The 13,572-nt window shown below is 38.4% G+C and overlaps 1 protein-coding gene across 5 annotated transcripts in view; it reads right to left on the bottom strand.

Annotated features, from left to right (window-relative positions):
* kcnab1a (potassium voltage-gated channel subfamily A regulatory beta subunit 1a) overlaps positions 1-13,572 on the bottom strand; it is a 426,617-nt gene that overhangs the window by 7,870 nt on the left and 405,175 nt on the right. For all 5 annotated transcript variants that reach the window (XM_072255366.1, XM_072255368.1, XM_072255364.1 and 2 more), the window contains 3 exons: positions 6,313-6,398; positions 5,316-5,436; positions 793-887 (listed from right to left, as the gene is read on the bottom strand). In XM_072255366.1, the coding sequence (XP_072111467.1) occupies positions 793-887; positions 5,316-5,436; positions 6,313-6,398 (302 nt within the window). The remainder of the gene's footprint in view (positions 1-792; positions 888-5,315; positions 5,437-6,312; positions 6,399-13,572) is intronic.

Here is a 13,572-nt window from a genome sequence, read left to right as displayed (position 1 = left end):
TGCAATGTCCTATGGAATTGATACTTAACAAAGAAAATAGTATTTTTAAGCTTTTGTAGATTCTTATAAAATACTGATTTTAAACTCTCACCTAATACTGAGCAATGCAATTTATACAGTCTATCATTTTCTCACTTCCAAGCAACAAGATTTCAATCTTGTTTAATTATGTCCTATTAGTGTATTTAGTATATCATGTCAACCTGGTATACGACATATACTGTACATCATGTATCATAGTGTAGAGTTTGTCATGGTGCACATTGTATACAGCAGTGGTTTTCAAAATGACCTCTGATTTTACAGTTCTACAGAAGCATATCTGATGTTTGCAGGAGTCTGTGTTTTTGGTCTCTAATTGCCCTCCAGCTTGGATTACATCATCGCTTTCTCAGGTGGTATAATATTGTTACCTAAGTATATAAATTTATGAAGTGGCAACAAAGCGTTGAAATGGAGTTAAAAAATAAGTCCATCAAAGGATTACTGCATCTGATTTTAGGAACCACACTTTAAGAAAAGTGTAATGATTTTTCAGAGAAGAAAGAATCAAAAAGAAAATCGGTGTGGAATGCACTTCCAGAAAGGGTATTAGAGGCAGATTCAATCATATGCTAAAGGAAACTGGAAATGGAAATGTTGCAGGGCTATGGGGACCAGATGGATTGCTCTTGCAGAGCTTGTACTGACTGTCTCAATAAGTATGTCATAACCTCATTTCTAGCAAAGCAAGACAAAGCCATAACATTCTGTTTCTCTAAAAAAAATACAAAAATTCATTATCTGTTTTACCTTTAAAGAAGCACGTGAACTATCGGGTACTCCAATATCATACTTCCCACTAATGATTCCACAGGCGAGTGGAGACCACGTCATTGCCCCAATTCCTACAGAAAGATAACAAGTGGAAATGAATAGATGCTGAGGTGATGGAATGAGTGCACTGAGACTGGTGAGTGTTATGGAGGAACCAAAATATTAATTAAAACTGGAATGATTCTTATGTGTACAGGAATTGTCAAAGCTCAAAGCCAATATCCACTAATAGTTTGTTCAGAATGAGAATTCCGATATTCCATTCTTAAAAAGTGCAAGGATTATTTTTAAATAAGATTAACAAATCTTGTACTATTCAAACTGCTAATATTGCATTTGGAATTAAGTACTTTGTAGCACCAGAGCAACCAGGGTACTGAATCCCTGTACTCATTTTTTTTAAAATGTTATTCTGTAGGTAGATGACTAGAACTGCACACAATACTCCAACTTCAGCATAACACACCCACTCCTGTACTCAATACTTTGATTTAGTGTAGTGGTTAGCACAACACTTTACAGTACAGGTGCCCTGGGTTCAATTCCCCAGTGCCTGTAAGGAGTGTGTACATTCTCTCCGTGACAGCGTGGGTTTCCTCCCACATTCCAAAGACGAACTGAGTGGTAGATTAGTTAGTGTAAAGCTGAGCCTACTGGGCCCGAACACCTCCCTCTGCAACTGGATCCGGGACTTCCTGACTAGGAGATGTCAGTCAGTCCGGATCAGAAGCAGCATCTCCAACACCATCACACTGAGCACGGGGGCCCCCCAGGGCTGTGTGCTCAGTCCACTGCTGACCTACGACTGTGCTGCAACACACAGCTCGAACCATTTCATCAAGTTCACCAATGACACAACTGTGGTGGGTCTCATCAGCAAGAACGATGAGTCAGCACACAGAGAGGAGGTGCAGCGGCTAACGGACTGGTGCAGAGCCAACAACCTGTCTCTGAATGTGAACAAAACAAAAAAGATGGTTGTTGACTTCAGGAGGACACAGAGCAACCACTCTCCACTGAACATCAACGACTCCTCTGTAGAGATCATTAAGAGCACCAGATTTCTTGGTGTTCACCTGGTCCCTCAACACCAGCTCCATAGCAAAGAAATCCCAGCAGCGTCTCTACTTTCTGCGGAAGCTGAGAAAAGTCCATCTCCCACCCCCCATCCTCACCACATTCTACATTGGTTGTATTGAGAGCATCCTGAGCAGCTGCATCACTGCCTGGTTCGGAAATTGCACCATTTCGGATCACAAGACCTTGCAGCGGATAGTGAGGTCAGCTGAGAAGATCATCGGGGTCCCTCTTCCTGCCATTAGAGACATTTACACCACACGCTGCATCCGTAAAGCAAACAGCATTATGAAGGACCCCACGCACCCCTCATACAAACTCTTCTCCCTCCTGCCATCTGGCAAAAGTCACCGAAGTATTCAGGCTCTCATGGCCAGACTATGTAACAGTTTCTTCCCCCAAGTCATCAGACTCTTCAATACCCAGAGCCTGGACTGACACCAACCTACTGCCCTCTACTGTGCCTATTGTCGTGTTTATTATTTATTGTAATGCCTGCACTGTTTTGTGCACTTTATGCAGTCCTGGGTAGGTCTGTAGCCTAGTGTAGTTTTTGTGTTGATTTACGTAGTTCAGTATAGTTTTTGTATTGTTTCATGTAGCACAATGGTCCTGAAAAACATTGTCTCGTTTTTACTGTGTACTGTTCCAGCAGTTATGGTCGAAATGACAATAAAAAGTGACTTGACTAAATTGTCCTGTGATTAGGCTAGGATTAAATCTGGGGATTGCTGAGCGGGAAGGGCCTATTCTGCACTGTATCTCAGTAAATAAATAAGTAAAGCATAGCCTCTGGATCAAGTCATAGTTCCAAGTTCATATCAAACTTCTAAGTGCCGCTAATTGTGAGCATAAAACTAATTATCAGCAATTCATTGGGTGACAACAGTATATTCCCTCCGTTGTGAACTTTGTTTAGTGCCTCAGTCAATGAACTATATCCTAATGAAAGTTCAATAGGTTATTCCAAATTGGACAAAAATAATCATTAACTCCTAGTTTTAGGCTATGTGCCATATTTCATTTCTTTAATGCTTCAATAGAATTAATTCTTTATGTCCTTAATAAATACTTTTGAAAATGTTTCATCCAAACCATTTATGCTCCAGTGATCTGCTTCCCTTCAATTTTAATATCATTTTTGTACTTTTCATCACAATGACTGAATTTAAAAAATGAAAATATAGGGTAGATAATCAGAATCTTCTTTCCAGAGTGGTAATGCCTGCTGTGCCTTGCATAGGCACATGAGATATTTATCAACCTCTGAAAGGCAGCAGAGATGTGGCCCTCATCCCCCTCAATCTGCTCACAGCTGTCAGTCTTTATCCGCACAACTGGGAGCATATTCAAGAGTTCCAAGTGAAGTCAGAAGAACTAAACTTCCAGTCAGCTAATTTCCACTGACTTGATAACTGCACTCTGCCTTTGAGTTACTTATGGAGTCCCTAAGGAGACATAACATATCTGCAAATTTCCCAATACTTAGGCTGGCGAATCTGCCAACTGAACCTCCCCAAATGCTCCACGAAGTACCATGGAGAAAATCAGATAGTGGAAGAAGGCAAATTCGAGGTAAGTCGCTACTTAATAAAATCATCAACTTTCTTTAAACGTATTTCAACATTTTCTGGTATTTTTGCCAATCTTTGATAAAAATGTTGTAATATTTGCAACAAAAAAAGAGCACTGAAACAACTCAGCATCTAAAGAGTCAAAAGGGTTTGCTGACATTTCAAGTGGACTGAACGTAGAACAGTACAGCAAACCTCTTAAATGTCAGTATTGTGTCTGCCTCCAGCAGTCCTCCCGGCAACTTGTTCCAAGCACTCTCAACTTTTCATGTAAGATAAATAAATAAATAGAAATTCCCCTCTCACATCCTCTTTAAACATCCCCTAATCACCTTATATTTGACACTTCCACCTTGCGGAAGAAGGTTCTATGCCTGTCTATGCCCCTTGATTTAAAATACTTCGATCTAGTTGGAAGGATGAAGATAGGGCAGATGGAACATGGTAGGGGATGGAAGGGGAGGGGAAAGGTGTACCAAGGGAGAAAGCCCTATGTGGACTGGTGAGTGAGTTTGGGGGAGAGCACTGGTGGGGGGGGGGGGGTCTGACATATATGAAAATGGAAAATTCAATGTTCATACAATTTGGTTTGTAAGTTATCCAAGCAGAATGCGACATATTGTTATGTGGCTTTATTATTTTGCATATGGCCCCAACATAGAAATGGAAATGGTAAAAACCGGACTGGGGAGTGGGGTGGGAAGGGGGGAAGGTGAAACTGAAACTGATGACAGGATCACATTGGCGAATCCCTGCAGAGCAGTGACATAAAGAGGGGAAGATGTGCCTGTTCAGGACCATGTTGGAGTTCCAGGTTTCAGAATCTACAACCTCTTTTGTTTTAATAGTACTTGGAAAGTTAATGCAAATCAGGGATACTTGATTGCCCGAGGGCAGGCTTAACCAGCTGGCAAGGGAATTCTGTGGCTGGGAGAATTAGTTCTGATCTTCAGAAAACACAGAATCGCACTCCTGACGTTTCAAAGGCAGGTAACTGGAGAGTTCGGGCAGCTTGAGGATTATTAGATTATTCAGGTCATTTACCATAAATTACTCTGTTTTATAATTTTTAAAATGAATCCCACAAGACCAGAATAGGTAATCTCTAAAATATTAGACCTGTGACTCAATATTCCTGAACTGAGCTTTGAACAAACACAGTTTAATTTTTTTTACCCTTCTGGCCTATTTGTTTGGGGGAAAAGACTCAGTCAAATGGATTGACTGTGCAAAATGCATTGCATGGCAGTACAACTTATATTAATCAAGTTTGGATGAGTTAATATCTTGTTTCTATAGAAAATGTGCAATGTGACTGACACTGATTTAACTAAAGATATAAATGAACTACCATTTCAGAATATTGGATTAGGTGAAAACGAATGGGAAATTAGTGCTCTCATGATCAGTTTAACAAGTTGGATAATGTGCCAGCTTGTCGTCTTTGGTGATTTGCCTGAGATTGGAGGTTGTTGATTCAAATGCTGTTGCAGAGTTTGAATATTTGACAGTGGTGAATGCTCCAGTGAAGCGGAGAGCATATAAGTTGCTGTGTCATTTTGAAGTTCATAAAAGATATTTTAGCACTGCTCAGGTCTATTCTAGCATTTCAGCTGATGTTAAAGATTGCAGTGTGCTAACTAGCATCATTAAAAACAGATGAAATTATCAATAATCCCACTGCTGTTAGTAGAATTTTACTTCTCATAGTGACAATGCAGTTCAATGGATCATGAATATTCTGATGTGCATTACAATATAATGTAAATATATCTTTATTTCAACCATTAAGGTACATCCTGGAACTGAGTGTTGGCTAGACCACTGCACTAACTTCAATGTACTCACCAATTTTGTGATAAAGCTCAGGGAGCTGGACTTCAATCTTTTCTCTTTGAAATATATGATATTCTGCTTGCTCACAGACTGGAGGGATCAAATTAAATTGCCTTGCCACCGAATAGGCCTCCTGGAGAATGGACAAAAATCAGTAAGAAACACTTTTTGAGGTGGGCTCTAACAATACCTGATGAAATGGATGAAGAGCTAGCCTTGTTAGTGCCCAACTTTCAAAAGCAGCAGTACAAGAGCTGGGAGGAAGAATGAAATACTAGAATCTTTATTTAACTTGCAAATATTTGCTTGAAATTATTTATTTATAAACTCATTTACTGGACTATATTTAATGAGCAAAACATATTGGAAATAAATCCATAGTCAGTCACCAATGAAAATAATAAGCCATCATTAAAGACACAATGGCAGGTCATAACAAAGTTGCCAAATCTATGTCTTACTTTCCCGGCATACTTTTGTTCTGCAGTTCAGGATCTCAATTAGAGTTTTATTCTAGAGATTATTGTTAATCAGGAAAGATCATTTGACAGACACCTACTTTTTGATTTTATTATATCAAATCCAAGTGAAGTGACAGAATATTAGCAACTTTTGGATGCTTTTTGATGCCTAATAATAAGCAATAGAGCTCATTTAAGTAGTTAATTATGGCAGACAGACTTTTGTCTGATGAAAAGACCAAGGCTTTGAAATAACATTGGTATGAACAGAAAATAAGTATTAACATGCTGTCTAAAATTCCTTTGGGTATTGGGAGAATTTCTGTCAAAAACTGCTCAGATCACAATATTCCAAAATACTGTAGTTTTCACACACTGTAAAAATTACAGAACTAAAAGTATACACTGTAATTTTGTTTCTAGGCTGAGCACTACTTATGCAGACTTGATTAAATGCAATTTTTCTGAAATTTCAAGTGATTATTTGCATCACCAGAAGTGTGTATTGTGTACTTGATTTCCATCTCCAAGCATTTAAAGATGCATACCATAATCTCCATGGCACTCCAACGGGATGTACCCCAGTACATGGCCATTCCCTGGTTTATCACATACGTCATCGCCCGGACAATTTCTAAGTATAGGGGAAGGCATAGGAAGCAAACAAACAGGTATTTTAAAAAGGCAAATGAAAGTACAGATATAATGAGGATAGGACTTGCATAAAAAATTGCATTTAGCAGAGTGCCACTGCAGTGCTATTGTCTAAATTTCTTCTAAGATTTCAATTCAAATAATGCAAAACCCAAAATAATCTGCAGAAATGTAATGCTTTTTTTAGATCATGCTCATCCTTTGCTCGAGGTATTTTAAGTACAGTAGATGTGACAGGATGCCCTGTTGCCCCACAGTTGATTTTGGAAGTTGATGAAGTTTCTCACATCACTGCTGTTCATGGCTTAATACTATCAAAAGGTACAAGCATAGTCACAGCAGTTTGGTATATTATATAATACAATGCATCAGTTCAGACCCCAGAGTAAATGAATTTCCTAGTAACTTGACATTAAAATAAATGCTTCACAGTTAAATGAGGCGTGACTAGAGTAGAATATAGAAATTACCTAACAGTTTCTGATTGTTCGGCTTAGACAGGGGAACCTTATCCTTATTTGAGTAATTAGTTTATTTTTGTCACATATACTGAGGAACTTTGAAAAATGTAGTTTTGCATGCTCTTCATACAGATCATTTCACAACATCAATATTTCAAGGTAGTACAACGGACTAGAAAATAATATTACAATTACAGAGAAATAAAACCACAGCTCTGGTTAAAGAACACATGAAGAAATGACATTAGTCCAGATCTTATCACTGAAATTAACAGAGTTTTTCAATTTTGTTACTTGATGGAAGACACCACCAAAGAAAAGCACATTAAATTCAGCAGGCAGACTTCACACATTCTTAAATTCTACTGATATGAACATATCTGGATGATACTCATCTCTACTTCAGACAAATCAATAATTTATGCATGTTGAATTAAGTAGTGATTTTTGCCATCCTTTGGAAAAGGGTGATGGAGCCTAAATTTAATATTCAAAGTTCTATGAGGTCATTAAATGTCTCAAAACACTCGTTAAGGAGCAGCAAATTCCTTCACTGTATTTGACAATATTCCTCCATCCAAATACAATAACCAGCATTAAATAAAACCTCAACATTGCACACAATAGACTAAGAAACTAGATTTCAAAATAACTAATTATAAAATACTTTGAACTAAGCCTGTTATTTCTAGAATATTGAATAATAAGTGAAAATCTCAATAAAACTTAAAAATTATTTTACAGGGCTCAACAGGATGGATGTGGGAAGGGAGTTTCCCCCAGCTGAGCAAGTGGGACGATCCACTATCTCAGAATAACAGCTTAGCCATTTAGGTGCAAGAGGAAGTTTCTTCAATAGGCAGCAAAGTTTTGAAATTCTCTGTCTTAGTGGACCGTTTGGGCTAAGTCACTGAGTATATTCACAACAGAGATTGATAAATAGAAGAGCAGGCTCAAAAGGACCAAGTTTAAAAGCATTGCATTAGAATTAGAAAAATACTACTCTAAAGCTCCTGATTTCAATTTGTTGCGTGAATTGTTTTAGGATATATGCTCTACAAAACTGAATGCCTGCTGAGTTCCTCCAGCATTTTGTGTGTGTTGCATTCATCGGTTAGAATTGGTTTTGACAGATCCTGCTTGATCACTACAGCCACTAGGAGGTGCTGTTCATCTATAAAAGAGACCTGACCCTGCATGGAGTAAGCTCACACATCCAAACCAAGATATGTTACTAGTCTAATACAGCTGTAACATGAAGAAATTTTATACTCCAGCAATGTAGCAGAAGGTAGATATGACAGCAGTTCAGTCAGCTGCAATCTACAGTGGGCTGCTTTATATTTGCATCCCACCACCACAGAACTTGTACATTAGTCAGCATCTGGGGAAGAAATGAAATAGTGGCAAGGTTTCAGGTTGAAGACCTTTTGTCAGTTTTGACCCATCAGCTTTTCTGTCCAAATCAAATGCTTCAAAACTATCGTGTTCAGCTTTTTACAGCTTAATTAAATATGATAATGATGTCTTTAGAAGGCATCTGTAAATTGTAGTGTTTTTATTGCAGTTTGTTATCTTCAATTGCTTCTGCAGAATTTTGATTCTCTCTGGACTGCTGTTGAGAGGCACTGCATCCTCAGTAGAAATCAGGGGTCTATTAATGACTGCTGTGGAATAGGAATTCAGGTTGAGGGAAAACAGCTTGGTGAATATATTGCAATCCAATTTTGCAACTTCTAGGACCCAAGCATTCAAACTTGGGAATGGCTTGAGAGACCTGCCTTCACAGCCTAATTACAAATGCGAGTAATTAAGGAAAAATAAAAGTGCAAACACTTTCAGAATGAATTTGCAACTGTTTAACTCACTTCACTTTTGCCTCCTCAATGTTAATTTAAGATCAGTTGCTTTATTAAGTAGATCAGTTACATTTGCTGTCTAATCTCTTTGATTTCCACAATTAACTATCTTTCCATTTTGGATTTTCCACTCTGCCACTGAGCCATTCTGGGAGGTCATGGTGTTAGAAGAAGTGAGACGTGGTAACGTACAAACTTAAGTCCACACTTCTATTTTGTGCGTGAATAAATCTCACACCAACAACAAAATCCATCCTGTTTTATCAATTTTGCCATTTCATTTAATCTCTACAATTTAGGCACTGCATCTATACCGTCCTTAGGGCCATTTGTACTTTTGATATGGAGCCTCCAATCCCATCACCAAGGTCATTGTAGATGTGATCAATAACTGTGATCCAGTACAGGATCACCACTATCAATGCAAGAACCTGTCTGATTACATCGCTACTCCTTGCTGTTCAACCAATTTCCCCTCAAATTCTTGGACGTGAAATTCTGAAGATTCTTTTGAGGGATTTCATAGAATGCTTCCTGGAATTTTATCTGAGTAACAAATATGCGTACTCCAAAGTTAGACAGTCACAGATAGAATGTAACAAAGAAGCAAAAATAAACTAAACATCTGGGGCTACCAATACAGCGAGCAGTACTTAATGTGAACACTAACTGAGGCTGTCATTTATTAATGCAACGAACGTACTCCCCACCCCTCACGTTATCAAGTAGAATGCTCAGGTGTTGATTATGCAAGGCTCTGAAAGACACACATGGGTGCTGGCCTCACCTGTCTAAGCCATTGGGAAGTTAGGGAAATGAATTAAGAGGAAAAAAGGGATAGTGGAAATAGATACCTCATTTTAAATTTCTGTATGGTCTTAAGGGCTGGGGTATGTACAATAAACCCCACAACTCAGGCATCCTTGTGGTCCTAAAATCCACTACTCTTGTTTTTTTTTATATAGGCATCCATTAGTCTTGTGAGACCATGGATTTGCGCCTTGGAAGGTTTCCAGGGTGCAGGCCTGGGCACGGTTGTGTGGAAGACCGGCAGTTGCCCATACTGCAAGTCTCCCCTCTCCACACCACCGATGTTGTCCAAGGGAAGGGCATTAGGACCCATACAGCTTGACACCGGTGTCATCGCAGAGCAATGTGTGGTTAAGTGCCTTGCTCAAGGACACAACACACTGCCTCAGCCAGGGCTCGAACTAGCAACCTTCAGATAACTAGTCGAATGCCTTAATCACTTGGCCATGTGCCAACACACTCTTTGTTTACTTGGCTGAAATAAAATGAACCAGCAATCAGTGTTTTGCTAGAGATGAAATCTACGAAATGCAAAATAAGTTCATTCAAAGATTAAATCAAAATCATGCAAGCATTGTTAAATTATAAATGTAATTGAACGTTTACTGAGCCCTCTTCTAATAGTCAGAATTTATTGTACAGCTATTTTGTTTATTTAGATTGGAGGGGTGGTCCCAGCTCTTCGGTTTTTGGTGAGAAACTACCAGTATGGTGATTGTTCCCTTGAGTGCTGTCCAGTGGTGGCCAGTGCGATCATGTTTGCTGTTGTGTGCTGGGGCAGCAGGCTGAGGGTGGCAGACACCAACGGAATCAACAAACTCATTCATAAGGCCAGTGATGTTGTGGGGATGGAACTGGACTCTCTCATGGTCATGTCTGAAAAGAAGATGCTGTCCAAGTTGCATGCCATCTTGGTCAATGTCTCCCATCCACTACATAATGTACTGGGTGGGCACAGGAGTACATTCAGCCAGAGACTCATTCCTCTGATATGCAACACTGAGCATCATAGGAAGTCATTCCTGCCTGTGGCCATCAAACTTTACAACTCCTCCCTTGGAGGGTCAGACATCCTGAGCCAATAGGCTGGTCCTGGATTTATTTCATAATTTACTGGCATAATTTACATATTACTATTTAACTATTTATGGTTCTACTACTAGTTATTATTTATGGAGCAACTGTAACCAAGACCAATTTCCCCTGGGATTAATAAAGTATGACTATGACTATGACTAAACTGGAAGGTTAGAAGGAATGAGGGAATGTGCACTACGAGGCTGGGAAGTTTGCAACCAAACTACTCTCTGAATTCCACTGGTTTCACGGATTTTGCAAAGTCCGTTTTCTTTAATTGTTGTCAAAGTATAAGATGCTGTTTGAAAATGGGCTTTACGGAGGGAAATAATGGAGCGACAAAATTAGGGGAACACAAAGCAATCCAAGTTTACGAAACACTGAGATCTGAGGAACGTAGGAATGGAGGATGCGAGCTATGCCAATGGAGATACTTAAGTACAGGAATGAGGTTTTTAAAGTTATATCATAGAGATCATATTCCATTGGAAAATATCCAGTGTTTGACTATTGTCACAAATCCCACAGCTGGGACTGAGATTCAATCTTCAAAACAAAAAGTAACAACTGCTTTTTCATGATTTAAGAACAGATATATACAGTATGTTGGGCAGAAAATTACATCCACTAAGCTAAGAGAAGTCCCAAGAAATTGTTTATAGGTAATTACTTTTTAATGTTTACTTAATTAAAAAGCATCTATATAGTAACTGGTGTTCAATGAATTTGTGAATCCTTAAAAAGATACATATATACTTTCCTGAGCTTACTTCCAGTTTTTCTGCCTGGTTAATTAATTGTGTGTACAATTAGCCAGTATTATATCATGTTTAGTTTTCTGATGTTATATTTGGTTCAGCAAATTATTTAGATGCTCTAGATATTCCAGTCATTTTCACTGATTGCCCTCCCCCTCCTGACTTTCATTTTTCCAAGTGTAATGAAGAAAGACTTCTAAGGATAACTCAGCAAGAGATACAGAATTAATATTGGTGAGAAGGGAACAGCAAAATCATGAAAAAACATGTGTTTGAAGAGTTTTTGCCCATGCCCTTGGAGACAGTAAAGCATAGCACATGCACATGATATTTCAGTACATTACTTGAAATTTAAAATGTTAGCTCAAGCATGCTCGTTTTACTAGGAAAACTGCATGATTACTGTTGTGGCAAGCAAGGTGATAATGTTTTTGTTTAACTGTATGGATACCCTGCTTGATCTTAAATGGCTCCCAACCGCTGTTTCTCAAACTAAGCCTCGGGGGATTTGCTTGCTTGATGATTTATGATAATTGCACTCTCTGGGGCCTGATAAACCTGTCTATTATCTCAGTTGAGCTGCTACTAAGCAGTTAAACATAAATGTTAAACCCTGGAAGCTGCTAATCATAGATATAGATAGTTATCAAATCATGGATACAGCAAAATACTTGTAAGTTAATCAGCCCTGCCTCTGTTTTATGAATAAAACTGCATTTCCTCCTCCTGTACCATACTTCAGGTTATTTATTCAAGGGAATTAATTACAGAGTATATGCACTCATGAAAAGTAACTAATAGATGTCCAAGGTCATTGTGCTAAGCTACTGAACATGAGTAATTCTAACCTGAATACAATAGAGTAATTAAGGAAGATGCTCATAAAAGGCTTTACACTATAGCCTCACAAATCATTTTGTGAGAGAATAGAGTTACCACCGATCATTTGGACTAAATTATTCAAAGGCCTATACTCAATGTCCACGATCAATTATGAAAAATGATGTGATTATGTTGAAGAGAGAAAGGACTCACATTGACATGACACCCCCAAGAACTTCAAGATAACACAAAGCCAATGGTGCACTGGAATGTAGCAAAAACGAGAACCATGGTAGCCAATGTATATAAGAACTATATGATAAGTCATGTTTATTTTGCTGTTAATTGAGGCAAGGCATGAATATTGTCCAAGTCAAGGAATAACTCTCCAGTCTTTCTTCAGTATCACATTATGGGATCTTTGACATTCACCTTTGAGAACAGATGAAGTGCCAATTTAATTGTTCATCCAAAACCATTCCACCTTTTTGTATTGTCTGGACAGCAAAGGTCCAGGAAGATTTTTTTTGCTCATCTGAAAAGAACGCTGATGTTCTATTTACAGTCACAGCTTTGCACTTCACTGGCAGAGAAAAAATTGTTTCTCCCCACACCCAGTTTAGTTGTGTTACCATCGTCCTCTGCTGCTGTATTTACTGATTAAGGTTTGGTAGAAGAGTTTCAAATCTTAGGCTTTGAAATGTAATTTCCAGAATGCAGAAAGGCAAATGGTCTCTCAGATGAAGCGGGAGATGGGGGGTGGGGGGGTGGCTTTTGACCTAGCTCAACTTACTAATAGCAGCAAAGCAGTATTTGTTATGCATTGTCTTGTATGTTCACTAAATGTCTGGGAATATTTAACTCATCCCCCTTAATATTTAAGTTTGTGAAGTAGGGGTATTTCGATGTTCTGTACCTCTGTGAAGTGCTGGCGTTTGCTTCTCAGCTTCCTGCTACTCTGATCATATTAAGAGATTTAGTCTTTGCTCTGTACGAGATTATAGATTAACTGACTCTTTAATCTCTCTCCTCAGTAGATCCATAGTTAACTTGTCTTTATGTTACTTGTTTCTTTATCATCTACTAATATACTGTTATTAGATACAAAGTACCTGCATCATAAGCCGGAGTGTTAGATCAGCAAAAGCGGAACCAATGATTTAAGTTGCAGAATTTCCCAGACAAAATTAGTTCCAAACTTAAAGACGCTTTTGCTTCTGAGTATGTTTTCCTGCTTGGTAATATTAAGGGAAAACAGAGTACAAAATTGCTGAAAATGTAATAGCAAGCTTTGTCTCCCTTTCCCCAATCAAAAATATGAATAAAGTATTTCTGGAATTTAGAAATTTAAAAAACCTGAAAAAAAA

Source organism: Mobula birostris, chromosome 4 (genome assembly GCF_030028105.1).
Source record: "Mobula birostris isolate sMobBir1 chromosome 4, sMobBir1.hap1, whole genome shotgun sequence".
In the NCBI taxonomy this organism is placed as follows: domain Eukaryota; kingdom Metazoa; phylum Chordata; class Chondrichthyes; order Myliobatiformes; family Myliobatidae; genus Mobula; species Mobula birostris.
The sequence above is the reverse complement of the archived record's forward strand: the minus strand, read 5'-3'. Positions and strand labels throughout refer to the sequence as shown.